Below are 18,322 nucleotides of genomic sequence, written 5' to 3'. Positions count from 1 at the left end.
AAACTTTGAGAAAAAGACATAAGATCGTACTGTACTGAGACAATGCACAGTTTGTTTGGTTGTCTTGTCATTTCTGTATATCTTCCCATGAAGTTTCATTACATATTGTTGTATTCATTCATGAAGTCATCATAACCATCATTACTGTGTCTTTAAACCCAGTGCCACCCAGCTGCCCAGCCTCAGTGATCCCTGGCGTGAGGGTATGTGCCCTTGGACTACATCGTGGAAGCCAGCACCATGCAGTCCATGGGCATATACACTTGCCTCAAGGCCTAGGTCTTCATGAAGAGTCACCATAAACTGAGGCTACCTGCTGGACTTCTGTAGACTTCATCTGAGGCTTTAGTGTAGCTCCAGACATTAGAACCACTCATGCTAACAATTCCTCCCATCATTCTCTCCTTTTATAGGGTTTTATTGGAATGCCAGGGCTCTTTGGTCTCCCAGGACCTGATGGAGAAAGAGTGAGTTTAGTCTTTAATTTTGACCTTTAGCCACACACATGACATGCACATGACTCTATCAGTAGCATGAGAGTTAGCAGTTAAAACATGTTCTAGTGCAATTTTCGTACTTATTGAAATTCTGAGACACTGAATCACTGATACTGCAACCTTTTTAATCCCAATCATAACATAGTAAGGAATAAATTTCCTCCAGAAACATGCGGTAGAGAGCCCTGGAGCAGAAAGTGGCAAGTTTTATTGGAGAAAACCTTGTGGTTTACTTTATTCCCATGAGCACTTTACTCATTTAGTCCAGGCACTGTAGAAAGCTCATGCTCATGCTGAGGGGCATGCTCAACTAAAACCACACAGACCCTCCCAGCAACGGTGGGCACTCGTCACTCTCCCAATATTTGCCCATGGTCTTTGTGCTGTCAGAATTCCTACGGTGTGGGAATTATAAGCCTCTCAGGAGATGGAAAAAGGTCTGCCACGGATTAGCCAGATCAGCTCTCCCATTTTCAGGCATGGACAGAGCGAGCGTGCTGTGCTCTGATAGAGTCTCTTTTGTGCAGGAAAGAGAGCGTTTTCAACAAAGACTCAGCACATTACATCCACGATGATCACTGATTAACTGACTCCCTTTGTTCTTTTTTTGTTCCCCCCCCTCACTCTTTTTTTATGCAGGGTACTCCTGGTGTTCCTGGGAAGAAGGGCAAGATGGGTAGGCCGGTAAAGTTTTCTCTCACCATTCTCTCTCTACAAGTCTCTGTGAATGGTGTGTGTGTGTGTGTGTGTGTGTGTGTGTGTGTGTGTGTGTGTGTGTGTGTGTGTGTGTGTGTGTGTGTGTGTGTGTGTGTTAAAAATCACAGCAGTGTCAAGTTCTGAGTTGGATTTCTTAGCTAAGATTTTATGGATGCTTGTTCAAAGACCATACAGTGTTTCCCGGCTTAAAATGACTTCCGTGTGTCTATATGTCCCCACAAGACATCATTGTAAATCAGTCCATGTACTGCCGAGACAGTTGAGTCCTAGTGCTTGATGGCCAAGCATTTTATAGCCTTTGATGCTGCCTGGATTAAGAGTCAAAGTATATGTTGTTTTAAGGATCCTAGCCATAGAGCTGAAGTGAATGAACTGCAGAATTTAACACAAAAAAAAAACCCTAACTAGAGCTCTGTGAGAACCTACAAGTTTTAACACTGTGGATTTTTCTGTAAATGACAGTTTAAGAGAAAACTCAGTAAGCATTAAGTATATATCCAGATGTTAATTATAAACAGAAAACTGATGAAAGCAGGCAGTCTTTCATAGCATCACATTCTCATTTTTGTGAGTCATCCACAGTGCATATCCTCCTCCTTCTTGAATCATACACATGGGCTAATTTGGCAGTAAACTGGGTCATTTTCTTATCTATTCTGGTCTGTTTTTGGCAGAGAAATGACAAGCGAACAGCACTTTCTCCTTTCCATTTTAACAGTCATTACATGGAAATGACCATTTTCTCATGAAACAGCATGTTTTGAAAATGAAAAGTATTCTGTTTTCCTGGCGTTTACAATTCTTCATCTCAGTTCAGATTAAGAAAAAAGAACACAACTTTTGTCATGTTTTGTAACAGAGAAGCGGTTCCTCAATGCTGTGGTGTCTTCTCATATACTACTACAACTCAGAAAGATGTCTGAGATATTCCTATGCCATATATGTCCTTTATGAGACAAAGCGCTCTGTGTGGTTTGAGCGTGGCCCGCACACATCCAACAAATGCCTCCGTATGACATCACGACCCCACATTGTAAATAATGAAATAGTAGATGGATGTGAAACCGTGCTGTCAGCAGATCCCTCTTTCTCACTTTTTTCTCCATGCACTTTGTCAGCCTAAGGAAATACACAGCCAATGGTATTTCCTGTATGGCAAAATGACAGAAATGAGCATCATTACGACAAGCCTTAGTGTTTCACCACAAGTCACAGCACGGTAAAACATTTTAGTTAATTATACATGCTGTCAGAATTTGCATGCATTACTCGTCATACGGATGTCATTCCTATATTAGCAGTTTATATATATATATATATATATATATATATATATATATATATATAAAAATATATATATATATATATATATATATATATATATATATATATATATATATATATATATATATATATATATATATGTATGTATGTATATTGCCCTCTGTGTGTATTGGCTTGTATTAAAGATCAAAGACCTGCTGAAATACTCATTTAAAGCTGAACATGCAGTATTTATCCTCTACTCCAGTTACATCTTGGCAACCACACTAGTTCTGTTAAAGCCATTTTAATTTTCGCTCACGCTGCTGTTGAATTGTGTATTCACATGCAGGGATGTTTTGTACTGCAAGTCAGGAACATAAGTGCTTTAAAAGAATATAAGTCTGGACCAAGAACCTCCATCATTAAGCCCAGTGTTCCCAGGACAGGCTCCAGAACTGGATGAAGTGGATACTAAAAATGAATGAATGCTTAATATAGACTCCAAACACGTCTGTTCCAGTGACAGCTTGGTTGAAAGCTTTTCCTTGGGTTCCTAGTGATGTTGCGCTAACCTACAGGACATCAATTTGATTTTAATTTGAGACTAATTGTGGTGTCTGTCCTTAAAGAATGAAGATGTTGGTTTGAGGACTGATCCTACATCAGAGCCAATTGGGCAACGATTTGGCAGATGCCTGCTCAGTTGTAAATATATTGCAGTGTCTCAGTGCCTCCCTTTCCTGTGTTTAGGGCTTTACTGGGGATTTTGGCGAGCGAGGACCACCAGGGCCTGACGGAAATCCAGTGAGTATCAATATTCTGTGACCTGCAGATATCTGAATTTACTATCTGTAGCACTTTATAAGGTTCTATCAGACCTTTTTTTTGTTTGTTTTTTTTTTTCCAAAAATGAGTTATAAGTATGTATACAAGTAGGACACTGGATATATGTGAGAACTTTTACACCAACATTTTGCTTAAATATATGAAAGAAAAACAAAGTTGAAAAGTTATATCTGAACTGACCTTTCATTGACAACCTTTGACTTAATGTCTTAAAGTATCTTAAAGTAACAAAACCGACAGGTAGAACTATATAATCTCATAGTCTTGATTTCCCATATAATAAGCAATCTGTACTAATTGCCTAGAGGTCACACAGAGAAGCAAGGATCGGATTTAAACACAGTATTAGTATTAGATATATTTAGATAACAGTATGATTACTCAACAGCCTTTAACTTTGGGCAAGACCATCTTAGCCATAGGGCTTACATACGGGTACCTAAACTTTGAGCTCTATGAGAACCTGCAGACTTTAACACTGCATATGTTTCTGTAAATGATGGTGTAGGCGATAACTGGTAAGCGCTCAGATGTTACAGTGATGGATAACAGTATAATAACATGATTACTGAAAACACTTTAGGCTTTATCTTTGCTTAAAAGACCAATCCAGGCTCCCTGACCTTTTATTGCACCATTCCAGCTTGTCCTGCACCACTTCTAAAAGCCAAACTGAACACAGCAACCACCACATGCCAATAAATACAACCACTAACTGCCACCACAGTCACACACACACCAGGCTAGTCAACGCCATATCACCAGTTCCAGAGCAGACCTGGAAACACTCGTAATGAGAACCGCAGCTGTCGTTACTGGAACATGCCACAGAAAAAAAATGGTTTTGCCATCTGATAGATCACTTTACTTCTAATGACTTGTTCATAACTTACTTTTACTTTTTGTTCCATGTTTTATACCTTGCCTTTGATTATGTTACATATTTGATTTTTTTTTTATTTAACCCACTGATAACTGCATAATTCCTTGATTCATTCATATTCCATGACAGCATTCATTCATATTCAGATTGAGAATATCCGATTTTTATCATATCTACAATGAGCATGCTACACAAGATATTTTACAAATGCACACGTGTAGAGTAAATACTTTTTTCTGAAAGTAATGAGGCATTTAGCTTAAGGCATTTAAACATGAGCTTCAATAGAAACATTACAGCAATATTCTGACTGACTGATTCTGACCCTCTTGACTTTTTTCCCCTGTGTAACCTTAAACTTCCTTTTTACTCCTTTCCTCTCAATCCCGCTCCTTCATTCACAAGTTATTCAGTAAGGGCTGCCAACCCATCTCCCTTCTTTCAACTCACATAAAAAAATAGGAGAAGGAAAACACACACAGGGGATGCTTTTGGCAATAGAGGAAGTAGAAGTGGCAGCTAGCAGCAGGCCAGGCACGCAGCAAAACAAGTCTTTCTCTGTGCTTCACAGCAGCCTTCTGTCCAGGGCAGATACGAGCCACAGATTAGTCTGTTATCAGGGGAGAGAGACTGAGAGAGACACCCCTGTGTCACTCTACTCTCGCCTTCTCTTTATCTCTCAACTCAGGCCGGCCTCAGAAACTCTGAACTTTTTATTCAGTGTTTAAAATAGAAACTAACGATTCTTTGTTTCTGCATTCTGCTCTCTCCATAGGGAGAACTAGGTCCACCTGGTCCTAGTGGGGTACTTGGCCTTATTGTGAGTATAGCTGTGCTTTTATATAACTCTTTAAAAATTCTTATAGAGTCCTTATAAAATTTCTGTCTTTTGTTATAGTCAGTCTTTTCCTTGTTTAATACCAAATACTTTTTCCATTCCAAATTCAGCTATAAATCTGTTTAACTTTTGTCAGATATATGAATCGTGTAGTCGTCAGCAGCTAGAAATGTACTTTCTAGAGCACAAAATGCCATATTGGATGTGATTTATTAAGTAAGGATTAAAACATGATGGGGTGTGCCGTTATAGGAAAATAATCAGTGGCATACACTAATCAGTGAGTACTGCGATGCTATTATCACACTGAAGTTGATTATTTTGCTTTAACAGCACTCCCTGGAGTGCTTTATTCTTCTTATCCCACAGCAATTTGTCAGTGATTAAACTGATAAAGAACAACACATGATACTTTGTATCCATCTGTAGTTATGTTTAATGTTGTGGAACATCCAGTAAACAAGTCAGTTACTGTTCACACGTACATTATAACATCTATAAACGTTCATAAAATCCAAACTGAGAATTACACATTACAATGTTATACTGGATTTTGACTATTTTCCTTAGTTTTGAAAAATAAGATAAAAACCCAGCAAAAAAATATGCTCATTGTCTACTTAAAATATAAATGTGGCATTAATCAAAGGTTTGCAATCTTCACTTTCTAAACAACGTTTCTGTGTTTCTATTAGCTACAAAGGAGAAATCATTCGTATATAAATAGCAACACGTATCTTGCGGAACACTGATGATAACAGACTGGACTTGGATCTATATATCTAATAATAAAATAACCTCTTCTACTTACGAACAAAATTGTGGGATCAAGTAAAAGTTCGGAATTTGCACGTTTGATAAACGGGCAAAAAATAATGAATATAGAATTAACAGCACTACAGTGTTTTGTTGCATAGCACTGTTAATACAGAACTATACATGGTCTAATATTTGTGTATTTGTGTGTGTGTGTGTGTGTGTGTGTGTGTGTGTGTGTGTGTGTGTGTGTGTGTGTGTTGGCAGGGGGACATGGGACCTCTTGGAATCATGGGTCTTCCTGGGCCTGATGGACCCAAGGTAATTAATTAAACATCTTCTCAACTGTTTTATTTGGACATTCAATGAATCACATCTATGTTTTATACTTTCCAAGGAAAACAACAATAAGGTAGTGTTTCATCTTCACTGAACTGCAACTGTTAGAATTTCTTTCAGGAGGACACATTAGGCCTGAACAAACACAAGCACACAAAAGTCTCATGATGAGGTGAAACTGATCCACCTCCAGGAGCGCGATCTCTAATCACCGAATTGTTTTTGGAGTTAGGAAGCTCAGTGTGCTCGTCTCACTTTAGATCGTTTCTCACGCTGTACTTTTCACATCAGTATAATCTAATCTATCCCATGAATTTTTGGGCAAAGGAACGAATATTCCATGCAAATCTATTATTTATTTATTTATTTAGTCACCCTTCTTTTAGACTAGCATTTGTCCAAACCATCACACAAAAACAGTGATTAATGCTCTTCTGTTTTAAGCTTTAGGACATTTGTGATTTCTGTTTGAGGGAATGAAAGAGGTGTTCATCCTTTACCTCAACGTTGTTTTTTCAGGGGGTATCAGGGAATCCAGGAGAGCCAGGACTGAAAGGTGATAAGGTGATTTGAATACAATTTATTAGCTTGTATACATACTGCACATAATATGTATGTGATGTGTCCTCACAAATTTTAAAATCCATACTTTTGCAAGCTTTATCTCACTTACACCATCACTTACAGTTGTTCAAAGAAAGGTTTATGAACGTATGTTTTGCTTTGCATTATTGATTTTGAAATACTACTAACTCTGTAGTAACTCTAACTGATGTGTCTAACTATGTGTCTATTATGTCTAACTGATGTGATAAAAATTAATGTCTGTGCTGACGTTAATGGGACATCTAAGATATGCAAAAAAACAACTAGTATGTCATATACAAGCCATCACACATAATAGCAAAGACCAAAATATGTGTTTTGGGGATCAATCAAGCTAGACCAGTAGTGACCAGACAGCCCCAGTAAATCCACATCTATCTCTGGTCAGTCACTGAGTAAGAGCTCCCAATAAATGAATTAATGCACACCTGCCAGCCAACCATAAACCTTTAGACCCTAACTATGAACTGCTGCAAACCTATTAACCGTGTTCAGCATTTGAGCCCATTATGTTGTGTTAAGGTCTGGCAGCTGAGCTCGGGCTAAAGAATGGGACATTTGTGCTTGATTAATAAAACATGGCGTTCATGACCACCCCAAAGCTTTTCCATTTTCAAAGCTCAGACAGCAAGATGGCAACCAGTAAGCCTGCTTTTTTCCTGTGTCTGCTGCCCCATTGCTCTGCTGTGTCCAGCTGGCTATGATCCTGTCTGCCCATAAGATAGAGTGTTTCATAACACTGTACTGTCAACATGTCTGCAGTCTTTTCCCAGCTTCTCAGTGTTGTTTTTAATGTTTTGGGATAGAACATAGTTGTCCATTGATTCTGCATAAACATCATATGCTTTCCACAGTCCTCGTTAGGGATGTGACATCTGGCTCTTTATTTTGTCAGGGGGAAATTGGTTTGCCAGGAGAGCCTGGAGAGCCTGGATTCCAAGGTGACAAGGTATTTAAGTTGGCTCCTTTCACCTTTCTATATAACTGTTTTGTTGCTAATGAATGTGACCTAATAATCTCTTGAAATGTTCAGGGTATTCAGGGTTTGCCGGGAATGCCAGGCATCCGAGGGAAGCCAGGGCCACAGGTAAGTCATTGCCAAACATTACCTAGTAATTAGCACAATGACATATTTCAGGTCTAGATAAGTGGGGAAAGTGGACATAAATCATGCTCTTTTTCTGTATCCTTTTAGGGGAAACCTGGAGATCATGGACCAGATGGTTTATCTGGCCCTCCAGGCCCAGAGGTAACTGTAGCATTCAAACATGTTGTCCTATAGATGAAAATACTTGGCACTTTAGAGAAGTATTCACCCTATAATCACAAGATCATGAATTCTAACCATGCCACAGTTATCGATGGCCAGGAGTCAAAGAAAGCAAAACTGCTCTTTCTCACCCTTGTCAATCAGAGAAACACTGGCCAATATGGGGCATCAGTGAGCTTTTGTTTGTGGAAGAGGGCAGTTAATACTTTCCACAGAGTATGTCACGCTGCCCTGTGATATATGCTGTGTGGCTTCATGATCCTGGTTGGTAGCTGTTGTGTGATAGGAGAGAAGTCGCTTGTGGTTGGAACTGGCAAATGACAAAATTGGGAGTATATTGGATTTTTTTTTTTTAACAGAAAAAGGCCATCCAGATTAATGTTTTTTTTTCTTCAGGGATTTCCAGGAGATATCGGACCACCAGGACAGAATGGCCCAGAAGGCCCAAAGGTTTGTTACTTGTTCCTGTCACAAACCTTTCCAAATACTACCGTTTCATCCTACCTAGTTTATTATTAAATTATGGAAGTCAGCATATTCTGACTCAAATTATTCTGAAGATGTTTGATAATTTGGTTATTTTAATGTTTCAGTGTATGATTATTAGTTGAGTGTTTGTCCAAACGTAACAAATGTTTCAAACTTAAACCATATACATTATCAACACTGGTCATTTATACATTGCTAGCAAACTGTTTCAGCAGCTCAGGTGTACTAAACGCAAAATATTTTCTCCAGGGGAAGTCAGGAGCGACGGGCATACCTGGTCCAAGAGGAGCACCTGGACTTGAGGTTGGACCTTTTCCATGCACACAATGCAATATTGTGCTGGTATTAATCTGGTATTATAGGATTTTCACACTAACTGTTCATTAGGGATTTACACCAAATTCTTTTGTTTGGGTGCCAGTTGGACACCATGTTCTGAGGACAGATATTTTACAGACTTAGTATGTGGGTGGACTAGTTTGTCATAAGAATCATTCACATGTGCACTTTTAAGATCATTAACTGGCTGAGGCTCACTCATAGTTTAAAACCATGGTTTTGTAAAAGCTATTAAATGTGGTTTCAGTGAAGCAGTCTTTTGATTGGTTCCATTCTGGTTCCTCAGGGAGATGAAGGACCAGTTGGACCTGCCGGGCCCCTAGGACTGGAGGTGAGTGCACTCTGTACACTGCTTGTAGCACATTTACCACAAATCAAGCCAATAAATCTAAATTGTAGCAGCAGCATGAAATTGCCATTACTACTTAGCCATGCTTTAAAGCAGACTCAAGGTGGTTAGGAAAAACTTGTAGCAAAGCTATTAGAGCCTTCCTCTGCCATTTTGGGATACTGTAACACAATTTCAGTGTGCATTTTGTAAAGCTTAAGAAGATTGGATGTTGAAGGTGGTTCCAAATTGTAATTTCCTTTCATTGAGTACCTGTAGAGTCCAAATCGAAAACACATGGACAATGGAGGAAAGGACAGAGTTTTTTTTGTTGTTGTTTTTTTTTGGACATTTAATGTAAAACCCAGTCTTTATGTGTGCTGTCTAGAGCACAAGTGGCTTATTACAATTTATGCATTGTGTAAAAGTTATTAAACCCTGACCATTTTATTCGTATGTGAGAACAGGTTGCTTAGGAAATTAATATTGCTATTAAAATATAATACATGAGCACATGGTAAAGTTATTGTTTGTTAAAGTATTTCTGCTCAGGGATCCTTTTAATTAGCTGTTATGTCACATCAGTAAATCTAGTTCAATAATCATTTCTGTTTTCAAATCACAGTTTTTTTTAGAATATTTTTTATTCACATTCTAAGCAAACCTGGGCAATAATGTAAGAGTCAAGACCTGAACTTTCTCATTTGATTTCCCATTACATTTGTATCCTGCAGTGTACAGTAATGTAGAGTGAGGGCCCTGGGTGTCCTGCTTATATATACGTCCAAAATGTTTGCCACCCTTGATGAAAATGGGCAAAATGTCACACTGGGTAATGTTTTGACCTCAAACATGCTATATAGTTTTAAATATATATATGTTTTTGAAATACAGAATAAGTTTTTTCTTCAGACAAGAAATAAGCAATTATCAAAATTATTGGTAACCCTCTGGTTAATATTAGTCGATGCCGCCCCTGGAGAATACAGTAGACCACAGGTTTTCATTAGAGTTCATATACAAAGACGGCATTACAATTTTGTGTTCCCACAACCACAACAATTGTGAAATATCTGTCTTAACCTTCTGGCAGAGGTAACCAGGTTATAAGAAGTTATGAGCTGTTATGAGAATAGTTTTTGGTAGAGGAAAAGGAATGGTTTCTCCAGTTGTTTCGGTGGAAAATTTTTAGTTATTGTTTGCTTGGAGGTGTGCCAATAATCTTGACTTGACTGTTTTTGTATGATAATACAAAAAGGAAAGATTATGAAGTCTTGATCAGCCTGATGTGACTTTGGTGAATTGTGCTACTCTTTAGTATCTTTCATTTAGATCTGCTCTGAATACATCGGCCGAACTTTGGACCTTCCCCAGATTCAACACAACCTTCAGAATAACCTGGACTTAGTCCAGACCCAATTACTTCCTCAAACTCTGCATGATAGATCACTAGTAATGATGCATTAAACACTTCCAGTATTCAAATCTACTTCAATCAAAACCAAATAGACCACAGCTTAAGATGGACCAGAGGCACAGAAAATTTAGCTAATGAGGAAGGGAAATTCAACATTAGCTGTTAGCTGTCAACACAGAATTGATTCATGCTCCAACATAAGCACAGCGGACTTGTGATCTGTGAGAGAATGGAGGCCACAAGACAGCTTGACACGTTAATGCTATGGTTGTATTCCTGTGCATTTATTTCTTTAAAGCCATTCCCTGGAGGGAGCTGATATGGTTGTGGATGGTGGAGGTTGGTGTCTGGTACAGCAGCTAATGAAATGTCATGGAGGTCCAGGTGTCTAAAAGAAGGAGAGAATCCAGTGCTATAGGTCATTTCTGTTTTTTGTTCAGGGTAGGCCTGGGACCAAGGGATTCTCAGGAAAACCAGGAGCAGATGGGCCCCAGGCAAGTTACCAGAATTCATATTTATGTGTACAGTTTCTCTTTCGGTTAATAGTCGTCTCGTGGATGCCCAAAAGACACTATAATGCACGACACTGACAATTGATCAGATATTTTCTTTTATTAACGATACAATGTTTACATAAGTGCATGAAACACTAACTAGACCATCTACTGTAGGGCGAGCCTGGAGTAACTGGAAATGTTGGGATGCTTGGAGAGAGGGTAAAGGTTTTTTTCTTTCTCTTTTTCTTGTACAAATATTTGCTTGTTGAAATGTTTTGGCTGCCTGCATATATTTAATGAGCTTATGTAGATTTATGATGTTTTATATATGTTTTGTAGGGACTTGAGGGGTTTAAAGGGCCTCCCGGTGAGACTGGGCTTCCTGGAGAGAAGGTCAGTAGGTCTCCTTAGATTTTTATCCAAGCAGTTTTGGGTCATCTGTTGTTTCATCTCTCTACAAACGTTTCAAGACATGTTTTTGTATTGCCTTGGGTTCTTGTTTGTATCGTCTCTTTGCACAATGTGCACATCATCTATTGCAATGTTTATTGTTTGTGTTTGTCTTCTTAGGGAGCTCGGGGAGAGACTGGGCAGCCAGGGCCACCTGGAGAAAATGGAGCGATGGTAAGGAGTAAGTCTGGATCTTGTCTCTGCTCTCAGGGGCATCTCTTTTTACTCACTCAGGCCTTCTCATTTATTGTAGTGTGGCAAACTACTGTAGAAATGGGTTTAGTGTGGGAAAATGCTGGATCAGCTGTTTTACAGTTCACCAACAAGACCATGAGTCATTTCCTTTCTATGACATAAGGAAATTATAGCCATTTCTTTACACACTGTGAGGAAAAGTGGTTTGGCACTAAATTCAAAGTCATAACAAAAAAAAAATACAATGCAGAATCCCAGAGGCAAAATTCAGAGATTGACAAAGTTTGACACATCTAAATGAACCTTTTCAGGATAACTACATAGTGTGTGGTCCAAAAAACCTGACATGAACCTTTCACATAAAAAAAAAAAAAAAAATTGTACACTTTCTGGAACATTCAGTTTACATGTGTGCATTTAATAGTATTCATTTTGAGTTGATTGAATAGATTGTGCTTGACTGTGTGGACAAAGTAACTTTTGCACATTTTTTTGCTTTTCAAAAACACAAAATGACATTTTGTGTATACCTGGCTGACTAAACAACTTCATCCGTATTTCTAGGGTACTGTGATGTAATGCCTTTGGCCAGTATTCTTTTCTTCATCTGTGCTTGAAAACCTTATCCCTCATTACACAACAAGGAACATGGAACAGACTGTGCAGAGATTAGAAAGACAGCCAGACTGATAAAGTGCTCAATATATATCCCCAGTATTAATTGGTGAATTTAATGAAAAGCTCTTAATAAATAGACTCAATTGGCTGGAAACAATTTGCAAAGTTTTATTTAGTAATTGTTATTTAACATGATTGGGTATAAAAAGAGTATCTTAGAGAGGAAGAGTCTCTCAGAAGTAAAGATTGGATGGAATCTGGATGGAAGCATATGTACCTGTATATACCTTTCACCATTGATGGTGCCTTTCCAGATGTGCAAGCTGCCCATTCCATAGGCACTAATGCTCCCCCCATACCATCAGAGACTCAGGTTTTTGAACGGACATGGCGTCTATGGTTTCCAAACCAGAATTTCAAATTTGGATTCGTCTGACCACAGAACAGTTTTCCACTTTGCCTCAGTCCATTTTAAATGAACTTTGGCCCAAAGAAGATGGCAGCATTTCTGGATCATGTTCACATATGGCTTCTTCTTTGCGTGATAGAGCTTTAACCAGCATTTGTGGATGGCACGGAGAACTGAGTTCACAGACAATGAGTTCTGGAGGTTTTTCAGAGCCCATGCAGGGATTTCCATTACAGATTCATGCCTGTTTTTAATGCAGTGTCACCTGAGGGCCCGAAGATCACGGACATTCAATATTCATTTTCATCCTTGTCCCTTGCGCACAGAGATTTCTCCAGATTCTCTGAACCTTTTGATGATATTATGTACTGTAGATGAGATATTCATAGTCTTTGCAACTTTATGTTGAGGAACATTATTCTGAAATTGTTCCTCAAATTGTCAAATTGTAGATGCAGTTTTTCACAGATGAAAATGGTGAACCTCTACCCATCTTTAATTTTGAAAGACTCTGCCTCTCTAACATACTCTTTTTATACCCAATCATGTTACTGACCTGTTGCCAATGAACCTCCAGCTGTTTCTTTTTAGTAACATTTACTTTTCCAGCCTTTTGGTGCCCCTGTCCTAACATTTTTTAGACGTGTTGCGGCTATCAAATTCAAAATTACCTTATTTTTTCCTTAAAATGGTACATTTACTCAGTTTAAACATTTGATATGTTTTCTATGTTCTATTGTGAATAACATACAGTATGGGTTTATGAGATTTGCAAATCATTGCATTCTGTTTTTATTTGCATTTTACACAGTGTCCCAACTTTTTTGGAATTGGGGTTGTAAGTTATTGAAAGGTGCACTGCGTTACTGGGTTATTTCAGTATTGTTCTAATGATTGTTATTTTTAGGGACACACAGGAATACCAGGTGAGAGGGGACCACCTGGACCACCAGGAATACCTGTAAGTACATTATAAGAAATGATTCGTCCTGCAACTCACAAACAATACAAATATAAATAATGCAGATTTTCTATGAGTTCAAAAAAAAAAGAGTCACCGATTATGTCAATTTATAATCACTATTAGAATTTAAGTGAAAAAAATCATTAAGGAATTCAGTGCTTTAAATTTTATCTAACTGTGACCCTAGCAACCCGCTTATTATCTGTCCGGTCCGCTGCTCCACTTCCACTGAAAATGTTCATAAAACGAGAATGTGGCTGATTCATCCATTTTTGACCACTACGTGTAATAATTATGACTTTAAATGTGGCAATGAGCCTACTTCCCCATGATTTTCTTTCAACCAGTGTTCACTCAGAAATGTTAATTAGGATTTCAGCTGAATTTAAAATGTATGAAGTTGAGAATGACCCTATGGACAAGTCATGACCAAATGAAATAATATTACAATCCTTCCTGCCCCTCTTTTATGGGTTGTTCCACAAAAACTGAGCTTTACTGAACCTCATACAGTGCTTGTATACAGTACATGTCTTGAAATAGGCATCTGACGTGTCTCCATGACTATCTCATATACATGCCAGCAAAAGTTTCCACAAACAACATCACCATGTCTTCTGTGTCCCTTTGAGTAAACCAAAGAAACAGGTCCCTCTAAGGTTCAAGCCTGTTTCATTTAAAACAAGACACATTTTGACTGTAGGAAGCTCTGTTTATGTCCAAAAGACTGCACTGATATTGACCTTAGAGAACCTGAATTTGACCTGCTACAGACTCTCAGATAATACTGACACCAACTACCTGGTTTGAACAGTAGTATGATTGATAGACTTTGTAAATCAAACCCCAGACACCCACCCTTCTGCTGTGTTAAGCTTCGCTGCTTGAGCTCTCCAAAATGTTGACATCACTCTAGCTCTGACAGGAAATGCCTTTCAGAGGCACTCTGGGGAGCCTCAGCTGAGAGCAGTGAGTGCAGAACAGACAAGCATAAACATAAATACAAACCTTTGAAGGACCGAGATTTCACTCCACAGCTTAAATTTGGTCAGGTTATGTCCTGTATTTAAGCACACTTGACACGCACTCACTGGGTCTGGACGCAGTGTTTTAAAAGAAGGTTCTCATGTTTGGCTGCATCAACGTGCCATTTATTTTTTTTCTCTTATTTTATCTTTTCTCTCTTGTTTCTTCAGGGCCCTCTTGGTTCTAGGGGTCTCAGTGGCACTAGAGGACCCAAAGGCAGAAGGGTAAGAACCAATATCCAGTTACTAATATTGCAAAAGTCACATATTTTATGCACAAAGAGGCACAGAACCGTGGTGTGCTGGTGTCAAAATAACCAGGAAAATATTTTTAATCAGTCAAGATACACTAATATTAATTGTAGAAGCCATTTATGAAGGTATTGAGATCCTCCCGCTGGGTTGTTTTGTTATCATTGGGTTCGCTTTATTCCTTAAGTTCTAGGAGGCTCATTTGGTCATTTACCATAGAGTGATCAGGTTGAGTCATTTTGGGTAGAAACACATCTTATGAATCATCTAGTGGTCATGTCTACCATTATAGGTCTTGAATAATGGTGTCATTACTGTAGCTCTGTTCTCAATGCCACAAAAAATATTTACTGTATTATGAAATTATTAATAGTCTCATTCATTATTGGAAATGAATAGTATGCACTTAGTTTCAAATTGGTTTGAAGATAGAGAGTAATACACAGTGTGGGACAACTCTACTGCAATAACTTTTAAAATCCTTTAAAAGTTTTTCACAGTGGTCTCCAGTAATGGTAATGACTGTAGTGAAAATAAAAATCCCATTAAAGAACTCGACACATTGACGTTTTATTCATTAATTGCGGAAAATTTTACTTTGCCATTTGTCATGCAGGAATGTCTTGCAAATACATTTATACTCAATTGAAAACTAATATCTCCAGATGCAGGGATTCCTTAATAGTGAATCAGTATCTGTTTAATAAGATAACACCACCAACGAGGTCCTGCATAGAATCAAGAGGAGTGTCAGTGAGAGGGCAGGCTAATAAAGGAAATATGGAGGTCTGGTCTTATCTTATAGGGATGTTTTCTTCTAACAGCCTTGAAACATTTGTATATAATATATGGTAGGCACTTTGATGAGTGATTTGCTTCTGGGTGTTGTAAGCTTGTTGTAAGCATAATGTACAGGACTGTAAGGGAAGAAAATACTAAATACATACTACCAGATGGTCTAATTGTCTGTATTCAAGGCATGAAAGAAGTGCAATTCAATCATCTGATTTATCATCATCATCATCATCATCATCATCATCATATATCCACAGCAACCACATTATTCAATCAGGGACGTGGTAGATCCAGAGCTTATGCCAGCAGTACTAGGCCAGTCCATCACAGGACACCAAGCACACAAACATTCACACACTTGGGCAATGTATATTTTTGAACATTGGGAAGATAACTAGAGAACCTGTAAGAAATTCCCACATACAAAAGGAGATGTGAAACTCCACACAGACAGTAGCCCAAGCATAGCATCAAACCCAGGACACTGAAACTGTGAAGCGGCAGTCCATCCATCCATCCTTCTTCAGTAACTGATTCATCCTGGATGGGATCCCAGTGGATCAGAAGCCAGTTCTGGAAACACTGGCCGCAAGACAGGCGAATTCACCCCAGACAAGACGCCAGTCCATCGCATGCCTGTCATCATCAATTTCATTTATATAGGGTCTTTTCTTATAGCACAAATCCTTTTGTGTTAAGCTCCAGGGTCCCCGATGCTGAGCTCAGGTTATACTGTCTTGTTAGATTTGGATGTTTGCCCCGTGGCTGCATGGGTTTCCTCTGGGTTCTCCAAGTTCTCCCTCTCACATCTGAAAAACATGCAAGTAGGCGGACTGACAATGTTAAATTGCCCCTAGTTATGAATGAGTGTGTGAACGTGTGTGTGCATGATGCTTTGTGGGGAACTGGCATCCCATTCAGAGTATATCAAAGATCCATTGCAACCTTGGCCAGAAAAAAGCTTTTACTAAAAATGAATGAATGAATGAATGAATGACAAACAGAAATCAGTAATAGAATAGAGGGTCTGGGGAAGTCAATTTTGAAATATAGATAACAAGCAGTAGTGGGCCAAGGACCAAGCCCTGGGGAACACCATTTTAATCGTAATGCATTTATTCATACAATTCACACTCAAACTCCTCTGTTGATATATGTGTTTATACTGTACCTTCAAATGTACACAATATTGAATGTGCTGTTGATTAAACTTCCTTCAGTAGCAGTCTGCACTGCTCCATTTACTCAGACAAACACTTTGATGGCCTGCTGATTTCCAGTCATGACTCTCATCGGTCAATATATTCTCATCTTCCACACAAAGCCAATTCATTAATGTGGCTACTACAAATACACAAATCAAACAGGGAAGCCCTTTAGCCCTCACATGGTATATTCGATGGAAATGATGTTGAACGACCACTTTCTCTTCCTGCCAGATATGTGGCTAGATTTTATTGTCTCATCTCTTTCCAATGTGCAATGGTAGGTTTTTTTGTTTCCCATAGACACAGTGCTCAAAGAGAGACTGTCTCCATTTGGCATGAGTTATTGTACCATATCCCAATATTTCTGCACTCCTACACCTAGCATTAGCTTGTGTCATTTACTCTTCACTTTCAGTGCAATTCAGTGCAATTTACTTTGAATTTTCCTACCTTTGATCTCTCTGACATTCTTTACACGTCACTTAACCCATACAGGGTTTTCACTACTTAAACATTTTTTTCTTTATAACTGGCATATTGGAGGTGTCACTTGAGCAACTGGAAACCCTTACCTTTGAACCTCAATGCACTCTTTCTCAATTCACAGTGAATCCTTGAGGAAGAAAAAGTCCCTCTTTTTCATAAGCAGTATGCTGAGTGCAAGTGCAAATGTTGTGATTGGCCCTCTGAAAGGTCAGAGGTCCCTCCAAGTGACATCAGATCACAGAGAACCACAAAGAACAGAGGTAGCAGTGTGTGTCTGTCTAAAGAACCCAGTGTGGTTCCCAAAAGACATGTGGTGCTTTTAGCAGAGAACCACATGTCTGTTCTTCTGCATAAACCACTGTGGCTGCAGCCATAATAACGTCTCCATTCATCACTCTTTCCACCTTCCAGAGTGAAGCAATCATTGAAAGTCGTAAGAAATCACCCGGCTTCTGTGTTGGTTTCATGACTCTTGTGAATTACTGCAATGGAAATATAACAGTAAATGTCCATTGTAGCTAAACTTCCATGATGTCAGCAGACTAGTGTTTTACACTTCTTGAAAGTTGCATTCATGCCATATGTGTGTGTTTTGTGCACTCGGACAGTGTACTGAGTCAGAATCCCAAATCACTCCAGTGTATTCACTCCAGTGGACTGTATGCACACTGTACCTGGTGTGTCTGGGTATGTTAAGCGTTGACACATGGTTATAAACACACTACATATATATTTAAATAATTACATCCACTAGTTCCAATAAGTCTAGAAATAGTGGTTTACATTCTTGATTCAGTGACCTGAGTAACCCTGCTTTCTCCATGTTTGTATT

At 38.7% G+C, this 18,322-nt stretch overlaps 1 protein-coding gene across 2 annotated transcripts in view; it reads left to right on the top strand.

Annotated features, from left to right (window-relative positions):
- Nucleotides 1-18,322, top strand: part of col27a1b (collagen, type XXVII, alpha 1b) — a 73,085-nt gene that overhangs the window by 35,567 nt on the left and 19,196 nt on the right. For both annotated transcript variants that reach the window (XM_017452503.3, XM_053674527.1), the window contains exons 11-28: nt 414-467; nt 1,137-1,181; nt 3,231-3,284; nt 4,985-5,029; nt 6,071-6,124; nt 6,662-6,706; nt 7,644-7,697; nt 7,782-7,835; nt 7,944-7,997; nt 8,415-8,468; nt 8,757-8,810; nt 9,133-9,177; nt 11,032-11,085; nt 11,263-11,307; nt 11,428-11,481; nt 11,659-11,712; nt 13,668-13,721; nt 14,921-14,974. In XM_017452503.3, coding sequence (XP_017307992.1) covers nt 414-467; nt 1,137-1,181; nt 3,231-3,284; nt 4,985-5,029; nt 6,071-6,124; nt 6,662-6,706; nt 7,644-7,697; nt 7,782-7,835; nt 7,944-7,997; nt 8,415-8,468; nt 8,757-8,810; nt 9,133-9,177; nt 11,032-11,085; nt 11,263-11,307; nt 11,428-11,481; nt 11,659-11,712; nt 13,668-13,721; nt 14,921-14,974 — 927 coding nt within the window. The remainder of the gene's footprint in view (nt 1-413; nt 468-1,136; nt 1,182-3,230; nt 3,285-4,984; nt 5,030-6,070; nt 6,125-6,661; nt 6,707-7,643; nt 7,698-7,781; nt 7,836-7,943; nt 7,998-8,414; nt 8,469-8,756; nt 8,811-9,132; nt 9,178-11,031; nt 11,086-11,262; nt 11,308-11,427; nt 11,482-11,658; nt 11,713-13,667; nt 13,722-14,920; nt 14,975-18,322) is intronic.

Source organism: Ictalurus punctatus, chromosome 22 (genome assembly GCF_001660625.3).
Source record: "Ictalurus punctatus breed USDA103 chromosome 22, Coco_2.0, whole genome shotgun sequence".
NCBI classification, from domain to species: Eukaryota; Metazoa; Chordata; class Actinopteri; order Siluriformes; family Ictaluridae; genus Ictalurus; species Ictalurus punctatus.
This window is presented reverse-complemented; position numbering and strand designations above follow the sequence as displayed.